The 21,673-nt window shown below is 41.1% G+C and overlaps 1 protein-coding gene across 14 annotated transcripts in view; it reads right to left on the bottom strand.

The window, feature by feature from the left end:
* The window catches only part of camk2g2 (calcium/calmodulin-dependent protein kinase (CaM kinase) II gamma 2), a 46,967-nt gene extending 26,441 nt beyond the window's left edge, over positions 1-20,526 (bottom strand). For 5 of the 14 annotated variants that reach the window (XM_079362794.1, XM_079362793.1, XM_079362795.1 and 2 more), the window contains exons 1-3: positions 20,297-20,521; positions 18,505-18,599; positions 635-694 (exon numbers count right to left, since the gene is read on the bottom strand). In XM_079362794.1, the coding sequence (XP_079218920.1) occupies positions 635-694; positions 18,505-18,599; positions 20,297-20,361 (220 nt within the window). In that variant the 5' untranslated portion in view covers positions 20,362-20,521. Of the gene's footprint in view, positions 1-634; positions 695-18,504; positions 18,600-20,296 lie in introns of all 14 variants that reach the window. The other 9 variants (XM_079362798.1, XM_079362786.1, XM_079362787.1 and 6 more) reach the window with 4 other exon arrangements.
* Positions 20,527-21,673: the final 1,147 nt, after the last annotated feature.

The raw sequence follows: 21,673 nt of genomic DNA, 5'->3' as shown, positions 1-21,673 counted from the left end.
GAGAGACCAATGAAACTATTCTTTTGATGCATACTGTGTGTGTGTGTGTGTGTGTGTGTGTGTGAGAGACCATTTCCTTCCAGTCTGAAAAGGCACACACAACTATCACAAAGACTAAGTTGTGTGAAAAATTGCTGTCTCAAAATGTGATGAAATTAAGATTTAACAAAACAGTTCTGTATGTTTTTTTTTTCGTTTTTTCTGGGGGAAGTAACAATGTAAGTCCATCAGATATAAGAGAGGCCAAGTTTTGCGTTTGTCTATATTTGCTTCATTGAGTATCATTGTGTGCCTGCAGCGAAAGCAATTAGGAAGGTATCACAGTGTTACTTTGAAACAGGAACAGAAAACTTCTGAATGTGCGATTTCTTTAAGTTCTGAAATCAGAAGTACGGTTAGAAGAGAATTCAATACATTTTTCACAGAGGAAAAAAAAAAGTATTTTGCATTTTTGACTTTGTTCCATAAACAACAAAAGACTGCACACGATGAGCGACACTCATCAGAAAACATTTGTTTTTGATCAAACTTCGTGGTGACTTGTTTACTCTTGACATCCTTCCCCCCTGATGTTCTGAATGAGTGACGCTGTTCCACTGATCCATTAGTCTGCTGGCTCTCAAAGATGACTCACCTATGTTTGGATGTTTGAGCAGACGACAGATTCTCGCCTCCCGCTCGAGTTTCTGGTGATCTAAAAGGAGAAAAGAACAGAGAGAGGGGGAACAGTAAGGACACACGTTCAGTACCAGGAAGAAAGGTGGAAGTAAAGCTCGAGGTCGTTTGCTGTTATTCAACATTAAGACTGAAGAGACAAACAATCAGAAAACACACGGCACTGCTTGAAAAGCCGACGGGAAGTGAGCACAGGAGAACAAAGCAAAGATTTATGCAAACTGGAATTGTAACACATAGATTAAAAAAAACAACTATTTTTCCAGTTCTCTCAGCCTACTCATCCACTCCCAACTACATTTACCTCTTAAGATGCCACTTTGTGACCAACATGAAATGGACTCGAGCTGAGGGGACAGCAGAGACAGCATGTCAAATAGGTAAAAGTTACTGTGAGCCAGGCGAGCTACGAGGCCAAGAGAGTGGCTGTCAACTTACATGACATTACATAAGTGAACAGGCAGCCATACAGTGTGTACAGACCCACACCAACACACAAACAGCCTTTAGCGCAAGCGTTTTGCACTTAGTGAAATTATTCTTGTAGGTCTGGCCTTAATATAATCAGTGTCCAGTTAATGATTCTAATGGCAAAGGAGGATTTCAGTGTGTGCGTGTGTGTGTGTGTGTGTGCGCGTGTGTGTGTGTGTGCGTGTGCGTGTGTGTGTGTGCATGTGCGTGTGCATGTGCGTGTATGTCAAGCAGACTGCTTGTAGCACACACACACACGCATCAGTCAGACGCAGTGGAGGAACTCTCTTGTTGGAAGGTGTCAGAGGTCAAGTTCACACAGGATTCTCCTGCCACCCACCAGCTGCTGGTCTCAGAGCAGAGCACAGATGGGCAGCTTATGTGTGTGTGTGTGTGACAGCGACAGCAAGAGGACTACATTGGACATCTCTAATCCTCCGTCTCATCCAAGGTCTATGGCTGGGTCATGGTATCTAGTGGGATCATAGTGCAGCAACGAGCCATGATTCTAAACATGAATCAGAGCATGTTCTCCTTTTACTGTTTGGTCCATAGAATGTTGGAATCAATGGGAACATTCCTTAAAGTTGACATGTTTAGATGACTTGTTCAATTCAAAATATCAAACTATTCAATCTAGTATCATACAGTTTGAGACATCCATACAAGCCGTCATAAATATACCATCTGCTGTCTGTACGTCTATGACTGCTATCAAATAAAGATTCATATTAATGTGACACAACTGTAGCTGCAGGCTAGCTGGAACACTTCAGTCGTTTTTCTGCTAGTTCTCAGAGAATCAACGTTCCAATTAAAGACAGCGATGATTCCAAACAAAACCCTTTCAAATGTAAAAACGTCATTAGGCAGGGTCTTGGTATGTAGATAACATGTTGACACACATGTTGAGGCATTTGTTCCCGTGAACCTCTCAAGACTGTGACCCAAGTAAACACATCTGCATGTTCAGTGGAAATAATCCTTCCTTCGTAAACACAGAACATAAGCTCCTGAGTAGTTACAAGGGTAAGACGTGCGACGAGCCAGAGTTCAACTCCATACGCCCTTTCAATCCAGTGTTTATTCATTTTGTATTGAAAGAAAAGTTCATATGTATTTTAGAAAATTAGAAAAATAATTGACGTTTTGGGAAAACAGAGGGGTTTAAATTTGTATTCATGTCTTTTGATTGAAGATGTCAAATATGTCATCTCCCAACTAATTTCACTTCTGACCACAACATTAATCATAATAATAATAATCATAATAAACATTTTAAAAGAGCAACTTATTTGATTTAAATAGGATATATTTTTAGCTCATTCAGAAGTGTGATTGTCTTGTTGTGAGAAAATACTGTAGTGTATTTACCCGACGCTCTCAGCTGACAGTAAACGTTTCACCTATGAAAACACAATAAGGTCCTGGGTGAGCAGCGCGGTAACATGCTAACATGAATCACTAAAGCTGATAGCACTCTCAAATCTGAATTACTGTTGATAATGAGGTCAAACGAACCCAGCCAAAACAGTGAACAACAAGTAAACTCTGTTTGTTGCAACACTTAAAAACAAGAAACCCGATACTTTAGGGGAAACTAATCAAGTTTGATGTAACGGATGAACCCTGAAGCTAACAGAGGTAACGTTAGAAAGCCTCCCAGCTGGCTGGAAAAACACTCACAGGAAAAGTGAATAGGAAACATTTCCTTCCTTCAGTGTGGGGCGCATTAGACGCAGTGGAAAACCAATTTCCACTCTGGTTGATGTGTACTCTGTAGTCCTGCTCAATCTCAAAGGTGCCGATTAGCTCTAAAACTGATTTACTGTCAACTTACTGATGTATCCATCAAGCAAACGAATAAATGTTAGGATAACGTTTTCATTTTAAATGTAAGGAATTGCTCCGTTGTATTAGACTTCAAACAAAACTTGATTTAACTCCAGACCTGGAAGGAAACGGGATCAAAACTATGCCCTGCTAAACCGACGACCCTTAGGGCTAAACCAATCAACTGCAGCTTCTTCCTGCACGCCTCCGTTTAAACAAATGTTAATGTCAGCTTATCCTGTTTGGTTCAATATCCAAGCTTTGGTTTAGACCTCACACAAATACTGTTCATACAGACAAAAAAAAAAAAAAACCACGGCCACAAGATTTCACCTGACCCGTGTGTTCACAGGATGAGAAATCAAAGGATTCAGCAGACATTCTTCAGACTTCTACCCAGAGCCTTAACAGGCTATTTTGGCTGCTTGTATTATTAGAAGTTGGATCTGCGAGCTAAAACAGGACTATTTTTCTATGCTGGCCTGAGATGACTTCTGCATTATGCCGGTGAACACGGACAGTCTTGGCAGCTGGATGATTAGAAATTCCAAAAAACTCACTAAAAAAAACAGAAAGAAAGATAATAAATACATGGTTCAAAAGGACTAACAGTGGAGAAAAGACAAGAAACATTGTGCACTTCCTGTACTGTAATCATGTCAGAGAAGCTGAGGTGAAATGTACTGAAGGCCCTTAAACAAATCAGGAACAGTAGAGAAGGAGGGGGAGAATAATAAGAATAAGAATAGGAAGAAGAATAGGAATAGGAAGAATAGGAATAGGAATAGGAATAAGAAGAAGAAGAAGAAGAAGAAGAAGAAGAAGAAGAAGAAGAGGCATTCTCTAATAGAAACAGAAGTAATGAAAAGCGTCCTTGTCCTCACTTTTCATCTTTACAGTGAACCTCGAGCAGACACTTTTCAGAGAAATCCTCTCAATCTTGTGAAGTTGCACTCGCGCCTGATCTTTCAGTAATAGATACTAAACCCATGAATTGTTCACCAACTCACACACGCACGTAAACGTTCAAGAGTTTTCCACAGACACGCTGTGATATCGTGCCTGCTCTGAAAGGAAAAACACACACAGCACTTAGCCCATAGATTGAGCGGTTGGCACATCATCATATTTATTTATCCATCCAGCCCGTCCCTTATTACTATCTCATCTAGATGCTCTGAACAGACTGAGCAGAGGATGGATGGATGGATGGCTTCTTTCAGACCACATACACTGTTTGAAAAATGATCCATTCCCTCATGTACATCAATTAACTTCAGCCTGCGGGGGAAGGGACTCACCATAGAATAAACTGTCAACTAACCGAGCACAGGGAGGAGATACCCTAAACACTTTTCCTGTTAACTATCAGATTGATTTATTTTATTTTTTGTTTGCTTTGATGACACGTTTATATGTGGTTCATCTGGTCCCCGCTGTCTGCACATTTGCTGAATTTATGAACAGTAGGTGATAGCGCACAAGGTTGCGATTTTTACTTTGAGTTGCACCAGTCATCTCGTGCACTTCATATTTTTCTCACAAAAAGAGTAGCCATACCATACCAGGCATTTTACAAGGAATGTGAAAGTTTCATTCATACAATGATACACCACCAGGTTTTTACAAGCGGTAGAAAAAAATACATTCATGTCGCAGGTCTGTCCGACTGTGTCAAGATAACTGTCACCAACACTTCTTTAAATAGTCAACGTGTCAGTCTGCAGTTTCGTCAACGTCCCCTCTCCTCAGGCTCCGTCAGAAACAGAGCAGAGTCAACAAAAGTGCCTGGTTGCCATGTTCCACTCTTCATTGTCTGACTGAAGCTGACCTGGCAACCTGCAACCAGAGCAGGATATTAACATGATGGGAAGCTTATTAGACACAACCAGCACACACACACAGCACCTTTAAAGAACTTCTATTATAAAGCAGAGCTACTTTAAGTCCTTGCACAGCTTTCTTTACAGCTAACCCAACAATACAGTCATAATACAAACACTGTCATGCGGAGGTTCTCAATACGCTGGAAAAGTGTCAATAACAACATATGTCAATATGTGCAAATAAATGTGTAAAAAAAAATTTTTTTTTAAAGAATTATGAACGGACATCAACATATATTACATGCAGATACAGCAGAGCCCATACAAAAAGTTTGTGGCTCTGTATGGTGGATTCATCTCATCTCTCGTGTTTTTAAGAATGCGTATTAAAAATCAGACACAAACGTGCCAGCAATAAAATGTGTGTGTGTGTGTGTGTGTGTTTGTTTCGGGTGTCATGTACTAATGCCGTTAGATAAGACAGACATCTGTGGCCTGCTTCGCTACTAAATAGCTTTACACAGTGAAATGTCACACACCTAATCTTTGGACCAATGTGCTTAGCTGCCTGACTCTGCGTGTGTGTGTGTGTGTGTGTGTGTGTGTGTGTGTGTGTGTGTGTGTGTGTGTGTGTGTGTGTGTGTGTGTGTGCGTGTGTGCGTGTGTGTGCGTGTGTGTGCGTGTGTGTGCGTGTGTGTGTGTGTGTGTGTGTGTGTGTGTGTGTGTGTGTGTGAGAGAGAGTTTTGGTTTGATTGATGGGGCTGAATATGACCAAAAAAAAAAGATTTAGGAGCACTCAAACCAAATGTGAGCAGTGCTCAGGCTGCAGTCAAACTCTGATACAAAGATCTGGGTAAAGACTTTTGACACAACAGAATCACGAGTGGATGTAAGTGCAAACTTGACAAACAGTTGTATTAGAGACAATCTGTGTGCACTTCAGCGGTTGAAGTGTGTTCGTTGGTCAGATTTCTATTTTTCAATCAATAAAAGAAAAGAAATCGGAGTCGTGGTTTCCCATTGAGGAGTTGTTGTTGGGTCCTGAGGATGGATCGGTTGAGAACCACGGCCCTGACGGCACCCTAAACTGTCTGTTAAGAAGTTTTCATCAACAGCTCCAGATTTGTTGGATTTCGTTTTGGGGGACGCGATGACACAGAAGCCTCTTTTCATTATGAGACTGTAATGTCCCGCGTTCGATAAATGTCAGGGGGGGTAACGGTTGGTCCAAGTCAGGCGGTACAGGATCTTTGTTAAGAGGAGATGACGGAACACAACAGCACGTGTTGTGTGAGTGTGCGAGTGTGTGTGTGTGTGTGTGTGTGTGTGTGTGTGTGTGTGTGTGAAGATCCTGCTGCTTTTAAACAATTAAAAAAAAACATTTCCAGATGTTACTTTTTCATAATATAAGCACTTCAACAAACTAATAGTTGGGAGCTTTTATTGTGAAAAAAATTAGAGCTTAAGCAGAGCGACAATTCGCCGAGATTTTTAATAAAGCTGAATGATTATTAAGTTCACTAACTGTGAGGTCACTCACTCTTGTAACTGAACCTGGTTAAGGATTCGACTCAGTGTGGTGTCAGGTGTGTGGAGCACCTCTGTTGGCTCATTATCTCCCCTTCAGTGTTTTCTCGTGCGTGTGCGTGTAAAACACAAACAGATCCTTTCAGTGACGGAGCCGAACTAACCCGAGATGCCGTTGTTAAATGCTTTATTTATCTTTTCTTCTCATATTATTATTATGTTGTGATTGTCAACTTTTGATAGCGAAGCGTTCCAAGGAATTTTAAATAACTAACTGTAGCTCAAGCAACTCGAGTGAATTCAGTCCCACGTTTGAACATTTTATAGACAAGTTAATATAAACAAAAGGTAAATTAATGAATTATTTATATAGGGCTTCTTCTTAGTTCCCCTCTTCGGAGCAATGCATGAATCAAAAGGGAAATGTTTTCACCTGATTGTTCCCTTCTTAGAAGAAAAGTAGGAACACTGGATGAGCACTTGGATTTTAAGACACGAGCTTGAGTTGAGGATTTTGCGAGTTTAATTTTTTCTATTTGACGGTAAGTCAAGATCGAGGGAAGCCCCACTGGTTTAAGACATTTGAGTGACAGACAGAGAGACCTTGGTCAGTGTGGCCCAGAGCAGACAAGTCTATAAATAAATCCAATCCTCCGCCGGCTTACAGCCCTGAATCACACTGACCCGGCCCGCCCTGCATCAGCAAGCACAGAGACCCAATGAGACAGAAAGTGAGACGCAGAAACAGAGAAAGTGTGACAGATGGAGGCGTACAGAGAAATGAGGAAGCTGATTCTTTCCTTTCGGTCACGGCTTTAACCATCAACAAATGACCCAAGTCAGACAGTCCTGCTGCTGTGAGAGGTCAGTGTGGAGTCTTTGAGCCGATGATCATGGTGCTTCCTCGAGCAGCATTAAACACGACGAGGAGGACAGTGATGAAGAAGGGACCGTTACGTCAATTCTGAAGACAACAATCCTTTAGACTGTAAATAACAGGAGACAGTGGGTTCTTCTTTTATTCTTTTTTATTTGATTTATTAACTTTGTAGGTCCATTCTACTTTTCAGCTGCCCCTTGCAGTATGCTAATTAGACAGAGACAGACACCAGTTCTGCTCCATAGGAGCCCAGGGACAGACAGTGCAGTGCCACAGCTCAGCCAAGAGGAATAAAGTAGAAGATACGTCAAAAGAAAGGACAAGACTTGGCTTTGTTCAGACGGCAGAAAATTAGATTTCATTCCTTTACCCAATCTTTAGACAGTGTGGCTGCACTGTTATTTCAAACTGGTCAAATCAACTTTATGTGCCCAGACATCAGCAACTCATTTGCATGGGTTGCTGACAGTTGCTTTTAAGGGGGGGGGGGGGGGGGGCACAATTGAAAAGTGACTGAAATGTGAGTGAGCACACGCACAGAGACATCCGATTACTTTGAAATCTTCCTAACATCTATATTGGAACGATCATGATGCAGCAGAAATGGATTTGGGATGACAATCTGAAGACAAACTTTCACTACTTTGAGGTTTTTCTTCGGCACAAAGGTGCTTTAAGGTCAATGTTAAAAAGTCACGATGCTGCCATGCTCAAAATAGTTCAGCTAAATTGTTAATGTTTAACTGATACGGTGTATACTTAGTTTACCGTCAAAACAAGTAATTCAAGTTATTTTCTGACTTCATGGCTGGCTCTCGTTCTTTTAAATTTTGCTCCGAACACAAGTTATGCATTTGAAATTTGAAATAGTCATGTAGTTCAGATTAAACTGATCACCAATAAATGTTTGTATATCAAAGTTTATAACCCTTTCCATTCTTAAATTAAACGCAACAATATGCCCAGTCATGTTTCTGAGTGTGTTGGAGTCTGAGAGGTATCAGTTTAGCACCATCACACACTGAACTGAAAAACACAATGAGAGATAAGAGGGAGGTTTTGCCTCATATTATTAAGCATGCTATAGGAAACACTAGTGAGTCGTTGTAAAGTTTAAACGACGATGTGCTGACCCGCTGGGCGAGACCATCTCCTCCTCAGCGTTTAGTGATTAAAATCAATCTGACCAAAGAGACAACAAACACAGCGACAGACCGTCCTGCGTCTTTGTTAAAGGTTGACTGCGTTTACAATGAACAGAGCTCATTCTTGCAGTAAATGGTGAGAGGTGAACAGGCCAGCTAACAGCAGCACAAACACAAAGAGCGGCTGACCTGTGTGCAGGAAGAGTGAGTAGAATGAGTTCAATGTCGCCACGGGATGAACGTACGCACCAGCTGTTTTCTAAACTGAACCAAGCTGGACGCGACGCACCCATCAGGTATTTCCACATTTAAAGCTCATCATGCTGTCTTCTATATTTTTAAATATAGAAGACAGAAAACTCTTGACTGAAAAACTTGTTATGAGTTGAAAATGATCATTACAAAACTAAGAGTGAAAATATGTTTGTCTTTCCCAGAGCAGAAAGTTTATCTTTAAAGAGCTTTATTTGTTAATAGTTTATTTTGGAAAAAGCTTCGACATCAAATGTTTTTGACATCTTTGCTTTGTTTTTATATTTGATGTATTTTTATATTTATTTTTATTTGTTAACATTTTTCACTTATTTAAGAATTAAATTGTTTTCAGCCCTAGAACACTTGATAAACATTACTCAAACACATTTCTCAATAAAACATCACTAACAATAACAGTTTTGATTCATCTCTAACAGGACTGTTGTTAAAACTTTCAGAGTTGGATCTTTCTCCTGCACAAACTGTCACTGACTGTGGTGATCTCTGGAAGTGGAGACAGCAACCTTCCTCACACACCTGTATCCCAGAACAAAGCTCTCTGTGACTGGTCTCTCTCAGGGTCCCTCCGTGTCCTTTTCCTGCTCTGTGACCTTCATCAGGCCTACATCAATAACACCAACCTTTTTCAAATGATAAGAACGCTGAGGAAAGAACTCGGCTGCTGACTCAACACCAACACTGACACACAAGTCCTTACACAGTATACTAGCATGACATCACATCTGTATGTCAACATGCAACAGTCAGGTGTGGGTTATGGGCTTTACACGAGAAAGTTCAATAAAGTTTTGTTCTTCCAGGTTTCAAACCTGTTCCAGGCAGCCATATTTAAAATCAATGAATCCATGCATCATGAAGGATCTTTTTATTTCATTCCAGTGACCCCACACTAACGTTAGTTTGACTCTTCTTTTAGAATATTGATCAGAGCAAAAGCTGCCCGGCGTGTAAAGGTCTGTAAAAAATGAAAACATGACACTTGTGAGCTTAACCCATCGTGAGATTATAGGTACATTTATTACAACTCCTCTGCCTGATTTTTGAATCTTTTTTGACTTTTTGTCAACAACTGAGCCTACATGTTGTGCTCCGTATTTGAATAGTTGAAGTGAGTAGCTCTTGCTTCAAATTTGTTTGTAAAAGTTTGTGATGATGACCTCCAAATGAGCACTTAGACTTTGCCAACATCGGCACCTCCTGTATCCCAGCACCTACATAACACATTGTTCCCAGCCTCGATGTGTTGGAGTGCAGCCTTAGTCCTCGCTTAAATGATCATCACTGATGAGATAAGCATCAGCCTTGAGAATGGTCAAACATTAAACATTCATTCGGGATGGAACAATGACCTCCTCAGTGTGTTCAAACACTCAGTCCTTTGGGTGAGGCACAAAGACACACACATGAACAGACACATCCAGAGGTAAAGTCTGACAGCTGAGCAGGGATCGCTCCACAGGAATACTAAACTTCTTGCTCCTTTCAGGTTGGCTCTACCAGTTTAAGCTACAAAAAGACATGATGTTCACTATTTGTTTTGTACTACCGTAGATAGATCAAGTCCCATTTGTTGTGTGTAAATAGACAAACGTAATCAGATGCTCTATTGGCTTGATTAAACAGTGAAGGATTACAATGCTCACTGAGCAGTGTATACCAGTGTGCCCAAATATTCAGATGGGCACAAACTTGTACAATTCATCACCATAAGGGGTCACTGAAAAAACTGCTGAGATTTAGCCCGAAAATCAAACCGTTTAAAATGACGACTGATGCCGCAACTAGACCTCAGAAACGCTAAGTTACAAATATCAGCTGCGAGAAGATTCACTTTAGTCCCAGGAGATGCAAAGGTTGGCACTAAAATGGGAGCTCCTCACTGAAGTTTTAGGGTGAGATAATATTCCACACATCACTTTATTTAAATCTAAAGTCCTCACATCTCGGCATCACTCACACAATATGTGCTGGCAATAAATGTTCCTGTCGATGAGGCAGCTCATGTTGTCGTTTTAATCCACTGGTGGTGCATCATCAGCATTTAACAACAAAAGTGGATCAACAGAGTTTGCTGTGAATAGAATTATTGTATTCTGAAGGACTGTTTTGGTTGTGACCTTGAAAGCAATAAAAAATGCAATCTGTGCCGGTGTCGACAGGACCATGCACTCCAACTGAACGGTAAGGTCATAACACACTTGACTCCATTTATTAGGACACTACAAACGGTTTAAAAACATAGAGAGCAGCTTTGACTGGACATAATCAAACACTTTTAAGTTGGCTGAGAGGCTGCAGACAGCCGTCTTTTGTTGAGGAAGACCTGTGGCACTGACAGCAGGACAATCGACTGCGTGTATGTACAGTATGTGTGTGAATGTGTGAGCAATGTAGTGTGTGTTTGTGAGTGGCTGGTTAAACATCCTCCTGTTGGGAAACAGAAGCCTTATGCAAAGAGAACTTAGCCAATAGAGATAATAATGAGGACAAAAGGTGAACAAATATTTGCACAGATCATTTTATTTTCTTTCTTTGTGTTTACACCCAAATGTGGATGGCAGTATGTTTTCCGGGTTCTGTTGCACCTGGTTTACATCTTGTAAAGTGAATATATATGTATATTCACTTTACACTATACATATACACACAAACACACATACATGCATATATATATATATATATAGTGTATATACGCTGATAAATAATGACGATGGGATATGTGAAGTGGCATGCTGTAGCCTTGATCAATATTAGCCGCCTTTTAAAGTAGACTGATGAGTGACATGTGAGAAAAAGAACGACGTGATAAAAGACGGTAAGTGAGGCAGACAGAGCCGTGTTTGGAGACATGGAGCTCATAACCATTAAGGAATGATTTGGCAATATCACCTTACATGAAACCTCAAAGCAACTACAATACTCAGAGGAAGTATGCAAAAGACTCCACTCCTTGTTAGACTTCAGGTGTCATCAAGTGGATTTCACTTGCGCGTCGTTTCGACTTCAAACTGAACATCTCATTATTAAACCAGCTCCATGGATGGCTAATGACGGGTCAAAGCCCCATACTTCAAAACCTATTACTTATGGATGGCAAACATTGCATCAGAAGCTAAGAATGTGTTAAAAGCACACTCACTATGGATGCTAACAGCTCTTTGTCATACACGAGGCCCAATGTGGTTTCTAACCTGTTCAAATTCAAAAGACACTCCATAGAGTAAAAGACCATTTGATTGAATTTGCATTGGAGCCCATTGCTCAGGGAGCAAAGTTATTAAACAACAACATGTGATGTAGACAACAGACGCATCAGAGAGGACACTTTGGTGGCAAATGTCCTCCAATGACAAGGAGTTATTCCCTGTGCTTTTTATGATGAGGACCAGGGGCCTGTACCGCGAAGCAGGATTTAAGATGATCGAGGTAAATTCAGTGTTAACCCTGGGTTTTCAGACCTACGAGGGCCGTTCGCTTCTTACCTGGGTTTATCGCCACGGTAACTTACGCTGCCTCCAAACCTAACCTGCTCTGGAGCAGGTTTTGTCGTCCTTTTTTGTCTTTCCTGCATTTGTTGCTGTAGCAGCTGTGTAACTTAGCCTGTTTGTCTTAAAGCTATTTATGTAGTTAATACAGTTTGATTACAGTTTGTAGACATGCCCATCTGCCGATGATTGTGATAGGTTAAATGAAGGTAACGACGCCCTTTTATGTGAACGCGCTCTTGGTAACCCTGGGTTGACCTATCAGGTTGATAACCAGCTTCGTAGGACGTTCTCTATACTCCAAGTGCCAGATGAGTTTTGACCTCTTCCTGCTATACGTCCACACATACGTCTGTCAGGAGCGTGTTAAAGAGGGGCCACTGAGAAACTTTCTCTCCCAACCAAACGGATTCAAAAGACTTGAGACTTATAGCTGCATCAGTATTAGCATTACTGCTCAACACCTGTTAACATGTTCATTTGACTCAACTACATCCAGTTAATGAAACATTCAGATTAGATCACACAAAAAAGTCAGTTTTTACTGCAAGGAAAAAAACAACAACATTTGATTGGCTAAACACAGTAAATACTATTTCACTATGTTTCTAATAATTGTACAAGGCACAAGATCATTTTGGCTGTCAGGAGTGAAGCATAGGCTGCATGTAAACTAGCTGTTACCATGGAGACAAGCTGCTTGATTGACAGGGTGACAGTGAATATGTGATCAGACGCACGCACGCACGCACCTACACACACACACACACACACACGAAGATGGAGTTATTCATGGTCAAACATCCTGTTTTGTTGACCAACAGTGGCAAACAAAAGGACATAATATTTGTTCTTACTAAAATCATTTTAGGATTTTGCCCTTTTTATGAAAAGAAAGCTGAAGAGAAAACAAGAGGAAACACTGATCCATCAAAAGAGCATAACCAGTTCCCCATTGCAACTTTTTTTTTTTTTTTTTAAATCAAAAAAGTTGTTCGAACTCATATCTTTAAAAAAAATATATAAATTTAAAAAAAAACTTCATCCTGAGCCGTCTCTTCTTAAAGTCTCTCTGTCCGTCAAAAAAAAAGTGAAATCATCTTTCTTGTGATTAATCACTTTTCTTGTTCGGACCATCATAGCCCTACATGTCAAATTAAAATTTCATTACATTTGGCTCTTTATCGATGCCATATGCTTTGGACAGGGGGAATAATGGTGAGCCGATAAAGAGAGAGAAAGAGGGCAGTATGAAAATTACAGGAGAGGAGTCCTGGAAGAAATACACTGAGACCACAGAAGACAGAATGACAAACACAAAACAACACAATGTTGTTTGAAAGCCTTCATAAGACAGGAGGAAGACCCACGTTATGTATGTGTTGCAATCCACTATTTATGTTCTAAATTGTGTAATCCCATCCTTCACACTCTCTTACTATAGCTGCCCTTCTCTCTTTCCCATATATGGCTCTCTCTCTCTTTCATCAAATATTCACAGTTGGTCCCATTAAACATTCACTGGGCTGCTACGTTTATCTACCCTCCGCCAATCAGCCTCCAGCGTGCAGAAGCCCACCAAAAGCCTGAGAAAACACACACACACACACACACACGCACACGCACACGCACACACGGGGGACAGGAAACTGTGTCTAAAAAGATAAAAAGAGAAGAAGAGGAAAAAAAACAAACAAGAGAGACAAAGATACAGTGGCTGAGGGAGAAATGACACATGACACCAAAAATCTGATGAAGATAAAGAGGCAAAAAAAAAAAAAAAACAAGTGTGAAGGTTCACTCCTCTGCTCTGGTCCAAGTAAGAGCCAAGCAGCCTTGCAGCTCAATAATTCAACAGCAGGACGAGCGCCGCCCGTCCGCCTGCCTCTACTCCCTCTCTCTCTCCTTCTCGCTTTCATTGACATCAGAAGGCCTTACCTAATAGCAGTGTAAAAATACACACAATTCGTCAGACATAATTGAAGCTAAAAATAACATAAATCAACTCCAAGATATATCCCATTGTCAACAATGTCTCTTTTGTTTCTAATGTCTACACAGATTGAGTTCAAGTCAAGTGTTTCACGTAAAAGATGTGCTCTTACTTCAGTAAATATGAAGTCTTCTCGGGCCGGTGAACAGCTCATATTTCAGTCTTTTTCTCTCTTTTTCTTGTTTATCTAAAATGATTGAGCGTGCTATCAAAATGTAGATGACATTGTGAATTGTGCATTAATTCAATTAACTGATCTTTAGTGAACTAAACTGAGATGTCTTCTGTGCAGACAGTGAAAGCAGCTTAAGCAAAGGCAAACGCTGACGTGCTGATAAACATGTAAATGCAGGATTTGGGGGGGTTTTCTTATTCTAATGCCAAAAAGGAGATATGAAAAGATCTCCCAAAAACTTCCTTCATTGTTCTTTTGAAGCCTAACCACTGACTTCTGGTTTATCTTTACACAGAACGAATTCAGGCCTCCACACCAGATGAGCAGAAGTCCCGTCTCATCATAAAAGCCACAGAGAGGAGAACACTTTATGTGCTCTTTCCATCAGAGAGTGCACTAAAGGCTGAGAGCCCTCCATCACTAACGTAAAAGTCACAGTAGCTCACAGGCACACTTCCCTATATCAACTTCTGCTTCCCACGCTTTTTTTTTTTTTTTTATCAGGTAGTGACGACTAACTCAGAACAACCATGACTGACATGATCGGCTTCTGTAAATCGAGTCACTTGTCATGTCGGTGGCTTAAGTATTAGTAACCAGGAAGCCCGCAGAGAATTCAGGAAGTAACTGATCTATTCATAATATTGGTTGCTGTTTTTTGGGGGGGGGGTTTTAAATTTTGCTTTTATGGAACACTTGCAACAGAAACTAGATATAATATGTTGACAGATAAAAAAAGACCTTTCAAACATTAGTAGGCAGATTGATGATATCAGGCTGGTTGTTCAGGGTCTTTATGCTGACTCTCTTTTTAGAAAGTGAAAAAGTCTGTCTCCAAATATTTAATGAAGCTGCATCACTTCATTTCAACTATAGGCGTGCTGACACAACACATAGTTAGACCCTCTTTATTTCAGCTCCACTCAATCCAAAGTAGTTGTTTGAGGATAATTCAACTATGACTAATGAGATCTATCCCACTAAAAGAGTCAGACTGTTTGTCAGTTTACTTTAAATAGTGTTTATGATCTGTGTGCCATTCAGCAGGTGTTGATTCAAACGTGTGAATGTCAGAGGAAGTGACAGACCGTGTGTGTGTGTGTGTGTGTGTGTGTGTGTGTGTGTGTGTGTGTGTGTGTGTGTGTGTGTGTGGTTGTCAGTATCTGCTTGAGCGACTGAGTGCATGCACGTGACGCCACACGACCCAGCCGTAATCGCTGACCTCGCCACCAGCCAATCAAGCACGCACACACCACGCGAGAAAAAGCAACACTCCGAAATTCATCAAACCACCAAAAATATTTACAGTATATCAGTGTTTTCAAACACTACAGGAACAGAGACACACAGAGTGTCTTATATTGAATCGAATATTTTACCTTTTTTGATTTTCGGGGATTTTCAACATTAAGACGAGACAAGAGACGAGAGGATATATTACACTACAAAGAGTGCCGTGACGATCAGTTGGTGAATCACCCCTGTGAACAGAGCTGGTTTAGCTTTGGTTGATGCCTTCTGTTGCTTTTAATCACATGGTGATTCTAGCGTTAAACGCGTTAATCGTGAAGCAATGAGCGGAGTTGCAACGATCCATCGCTCCGGATCGATACGTGGAAAGGTTAACCGATGATCCAATCAGATCACAAGAAATATTCTGTCTACATCGTCATCTTTATCTGATATGAAATACCCGGTGGGCCTATTTAACAGGGTTTTTTTGCCCAGTTGTGTTTCATCCTGAACTTCCAAGCAAGCTAGCGGCCAGCCGTCAGTAACTGATCATCTATTTAGATCCTGTACTGATACGAGTCTATGTCCGTTCACTTTCGATCCATCGCTAAAGACGTGTGAGGTTTGCACCGCGTGTCACATCTACGCATTCACACACTGATGACAGAGTTGGCCAAGTAGCAAAACCATCAGAAAGAACTAATCCCATTCATACGCCGCAGACAAAGCAGCGGGAGCAATTTGGGGTAAAGTGTCTTGCCCAAGGACACATCGGACATGTTGCTGCATGTATATAAGTGATTGTCACACCTTCTGCAGACAACAGGATTTTTTCATAGATATCTATGGATGTCTTGGTTTCACTGAATGGATCGATTGTGGTTATTTTTTTGTAGATTTATGTTTTGAATGTTCAAATGCAGCCTTATATAAATATGAAAGAGAAATAAACCATGGTATTAGAGAAACTGCATACTTGCAAATGTTTGAAAATTTGGATGGGATAAAGTTGAACCGAATTTGTAAACTGCGATGGATGTTTACAATGGAAGGTTTGTTTGTTCATCGTTGTTCTCCTCTTCATCCCTCTGGCTCGCCTGCAGCCTCGCTGAAACCTGTCTAATTAACTGACTGCTGATCTCAGCAAATCCAGATCTCATTATCAAAAACCTCGTTAAAAAAAAAAAAAAAAAAACTGTCTAAAATATGAGAATCAAACATTAAGATCGGATAAAAAACCTGACTCATCCTTCTTGTCTTTCCGTCAGTTCTTCCGAGGTGGCGAACGTGTGGGGTTGAGACAGAAAGTATGTGCTCCCTGTATTTGTAATTAAAACACACGCTGGCAGCACCAGCATATTTCAGCTCTGATTAAGGACACTGCGCTGTGGAGAACCGACTAATGTGTGTGTACTTCACAATGACAAAGTGTACACAGACTGGCCTTGTCCACATTTAGTGTGAGAACCGTTAAGTAGGTGGGAAGAAAAATGTGAGCAACTGTCTTTGTGTTTCAAAGTGAGAAAGAGCAGTCGTCTATGTGTGATAATTGTGACCACTCTCTCTCTCTCTCTCTCTCTCTGACAGCCTATAGGATGACGAGGTTCACCCCTGCTGTTGCCGGGTTACTAGCTCCAGACCATAGCCAAGAAACACACACACACAAACTTGATGAAATTGCCTGGTGAGAGAGGTTTTAAGATCTTTCCTCAAATCAATCTTTTGTTTACAGCGAACAGAGTGAGAGGGAGGAAGAAAACTACTTAAAATGAAAGGAAATGACTCGGGTGGGGGTGTTTGAGAGAGGCACAGAGCGAGACAGAGCAATTCAGTCTGCATCCTCCCCTGAGGAAAAGAGCAGCCCAATCAGTCCAGAACTGGCCCTGATCCGCGACTCATGTCATCACTCAACCCGATGGCGGCCCAGCTCTGACGCTTTCTCAGAGCAAAGACGCGCGCACACACACACACACACACACACACACAGTCTGCCGCGTATTGTGACAGTGAGAGGAAAGAAGATACAGTGACAGATCCATGGAAATCCTGTGCAAAATGGAAAAAAAAAAAGAAAAAAAACATCAAAATAATCAACAGACAAAGACGCAGGGATTCAGATGCATGGCAGAAGGAATGCTTTGACACATCAGACAGTGTTATGGGCTGATCAATGACAGCGACAACAAATCTGCTGCAAAAATGCTAAAGCACAGGTGGTGGTATTTCAACGTGTGTTAAACTGCACTGACACACATACACCTCACATTCACACACAGGCTGGATGACGCTGCAAATATCTGAACTCTGAACAAACTACAGATTCTAAAGAAGAATATTTAGACTTGGGTCATTATTTTTTTTTTTTTTAAGTTTTGGCTTTCAAGTTGCAAACAAATGACTAATCTCATGAAATGGTAACGGCGCTCAAAAAGACTTAGCGACAATAGATCAGTCTAATCAAGGATCATTCATCTATGTATGCAGTTGTTCAGTTTCCTGCCAGCTTTGCTTTTTGTGACTGACGTACCGTCGGGTCACAGTAGACATCAGGGTTCGCTTTGTTTGACATACATGTACAATCACAATCACAATTACATTATCGAAGTAAAACATTTTCTTAAGGGCAGTGTTGTCAAATCCAAAACAAACTTTATCTCATCGTATGCTGAGGTCAAACTCGAGGATATTTTGCAAAAAAGGTCAAGCTGGCATAAGTACATACCCAACGGTAACCGCAACAAACCCAAAAACGGTTGCACACACAACAGCCAAAGACCACCGAGTCCCACCCAACCACAACAGCAGACCTCCAGCTTCCCAGAAATCTTCACTTACAAGGAATGACGGAGTCCCTGGATCACTGCACTTGAGGAAATTAAACAAACCTTCTGCTCAGCGGACTTCCCTGAGCAACAATTGGCATAAATAAGTTGATTCCTTGCCCGCTATGCTGAGCTTCACGATGGGAGTATCAGATGCACTTACCTCTGGCTGACAGCTTTTTTGTGTTAATAATTTTGGCAGCATACTCCTGACCAGTGGACTTCTTAACACATCGTCGAACGATAGAGAAGGCCCCCCTGTAGTAAAAGAAAAAAAAGAAAGAAAAGAACCTGAATGACAGACGAGTAAAATCATTTCAAAAGTATGACAAAAATCTGCATCCCGGTTGTGTGTGTCAAAGGGGAAAGTGAATAGACTGTGACGTACAAAAGAAAGACATCTATTAATCACGTACAACTAAAGAGAGCAGAGGAAGTCGCATGCATAATTAATACAGTCTGATATTGTGAGTATGAGATGTGAGAAGAGGTCCTGGGTGATCGTACTCGACAGGAGAGGGTGAGAGCTCACTATTAGCTCACGTGAAGAAAGGTGAGAGGGGTTCAAGGCTGTAGGAGTTATGCATTGACATTATGCTTAGTGCATGTGTAATAGTCATAATGTAGGACATGCAAATAAACTGCATTCTGTTTAATATGAATTTCAGCTCCTGCGAGACTCTGCAAGCCACCTGCCTGTAAACGTGGACGAGATAGTGCTGCTATCAAAGAAAATGTTGCTAAGCCATAGGCAGCAGTGTTTAGTTATGCAATGCTGCTCTTGAATGCATTCCTGTTCACAGCTGCGAATTCATCCTGCTTATGGTTTTAATGTGGCTAAACAAATTGTGAGTGCGTTTGCTTCTTGGGGTTGCTTTTCAGTCACTTCACGTCCACAGTGTAAAGATTTGGCTCAGAGGCAGTATGAGATTGTAGAAAGGAAAAAAATGTGTACTGTCACAGAGCTGTCTACAGTTTTCTGACCCAACATTAAAAACTAACTTAGATGTTGCTCAACTCTCTCCACTTGTCATGCTGGTGTCAGATTCAATGAGAGAGGACTGAACTGAGTGTTAGAAAATGGACAGGTTGGTTTTGTTAGAAGAAAATTCCCTTTTGAAGTCACAAAGTGATAGAGGTTCTCAGTGTTAATTATATTAAGATGAATAATACTGCATATAAATGCCATTATTACATGTATATTTTCAAATGTATAAATATCACAACCAATTAACAGAATTTTCTTTTCTTTTTTTTTATGAAGAAGGAATTCATCTGTCTTCCAATATTGCTGGCGTTATTTCACGCACTGCTCCTTTAACCTCGGCTGTCGGCTGTATAGGTGGGCGGAGCAGCTCTATTAGCCACACGCAGAGATTAGATGTTACAAAGTGGCTTTGTAGCCAGGATATACGCAGTAACCTCCTCATGTTATTAATCCTTAGTGCAGTAGATTATCGCATGTTCATAATGTGCAGCGCTTGGTGTTTGTTTGTGTGTTTGTTTGTTTGTTTGTAGCCGGAATCGTGTCTTTTTCTAGTGGCTTGACATAAAGCCTCCAGTTTCCCTGCAGTGTGCTCAGAAATGCACAAAAACACAGCGCTGAATGATTAAACACGAGCGCGAGGATGCCACCAGGCAACGGCGCGTGCTACTTGCAGATGAATTGACAAACAAGTTGGTCCAGGACGCGCGTGTCTCACACCTTTTCTGTTAAAGAGAAAGCCCAAAAGGTGCGATGCACCTTTAAATGCGCATTCGGGGATTAAATACAAAACCTCAACCTGACCTGTCTAAGGTGCCTCTTAATACCCCTGCAGTGTTTCAGACAGCCCCTCTCATACCTTGTCAACACTGAAGTAAGCGCACACAAAAGGAGACAAACGTGCAAACCCACACAAGCACACACTCTGAATGCAACAAGAGCAGCAGCAGCGCGGGTCACGGTCGCTTACTTTCCGAGCTCCTCATACAGCTGATATTCGTCCGTGAATCTGGTCGAGGTTACCACTGTAGCCATGTTGACTGAAGTGACGAGGGGAGAAGGGGGGAACAGGCTCGCGCTATACTGGCCGACTCGCAGGTTTCGGCAAGGGAGCTTGTGAAGGCAGTGAGAGGGGGAAGAGTCTCGAGCTCAGAGAGAGAGAGAGAGAGGAGTAGGGAGTGGGAGGAGAGCCGAGAGAGGAAAGGGAGGGGGGGGGGGACTGTAGTAACAAAGATGTTCTATTAAGATGATGTATTACTCTTTTTTTATTTAAAAATAAACGATTAGGAAAACTGCGTTGGAAAAAGTGGGCGTCTACAATCTAATATCACGCATCGCCTCATAATGATAGCTTTGAGTTTTCCAAACAAGTAAACACTATGGAAGGCAGCTTCAGCATTGTGTACAAAAAAATAACAACTTGGTGTGATATTAAAATGATAAAAGGCTCGTCCCTTTCTGTCCATTAAGTAGGCTTTGCATTTTTATCTCATTGTATCAACCTAAAACAATGTGGGTATTTCAAAACCAAAATATGTCTTTTCATTTCATGATCATGATCTATCTATACCGCAAGTCACACTTACCTAATCACACGATAAGGGCTGAAAGTGTTATTGTCAGCTATACCAATTCATATGCCGTGTTTTGCCCAAGGACACATAGGAAATGTGCTGGCAAGAGCTGGTGATTAAACCACCGACCTTCTGGTTGAAGGCGACAACTCTACCACTGGTCCACACAGTCACATCTTGTCACTAGTTGATGTATTTTAAAAAATAAAGTGCTACCAAACTGTCGCGTGTTTGGGAGGTATGTTTGCTAAAACCAGAGTAATAGGCATATAGGAGAAAAAGGCTGGTCAAGAGTATACGTGATTGTCTACAACAACTTTTGAGAACACTACATCCATTAGCTGTTAAAATGTTTTATTTGTTTTCTCAAAAGTCAAATAACAGCAGAGTAAGACCTCTTTTCTGCTTTCCTCTCTGTAGAAGTAATGGCAGAGGAGGGATGGAAGCCACGCGAGATCTTTATAGTGTCGGCTCAGAAGCCACAGATCTAGGTTCAGTTTTAACAGATCATTCCTCTATCTTTATTTTCATGTAAATAAATCGAAAACTGACACGCGAACAGCTAGTGACGGCGGTTTCATTTGTACAAACGTGTCTTGTCGGGAGATGTAGCCTAATGCCGCAATATTTTAATATTGGCACAAAGCGATGAGCTGCATGCAACGGAAGCGCATTGCATTCAGCAACACAAAAAACAAACACATTTTAATACTTAAACGTGTTATAATGAAATCAGAACCTCGTAATTAGGAGATAATTACAAGACATATAAC

This window comes from Symphodus melops (assembly GCF_947650265.1).
Source record: "Symphodus melops genome assembly, chromosome: 15".
In the NCBI taxonomy this organism is placed as follows: Eukaryota; Metazoa; Chordata; class Actinopteri; order Labriformes; family Labridae; genus Symphodus; species Symphodus melops.
The sequence above is the reverse complement of the archived record's forward strand: the minus strand, read 5'-3'. Positions and strand labels throughout refer to the sequence as shown.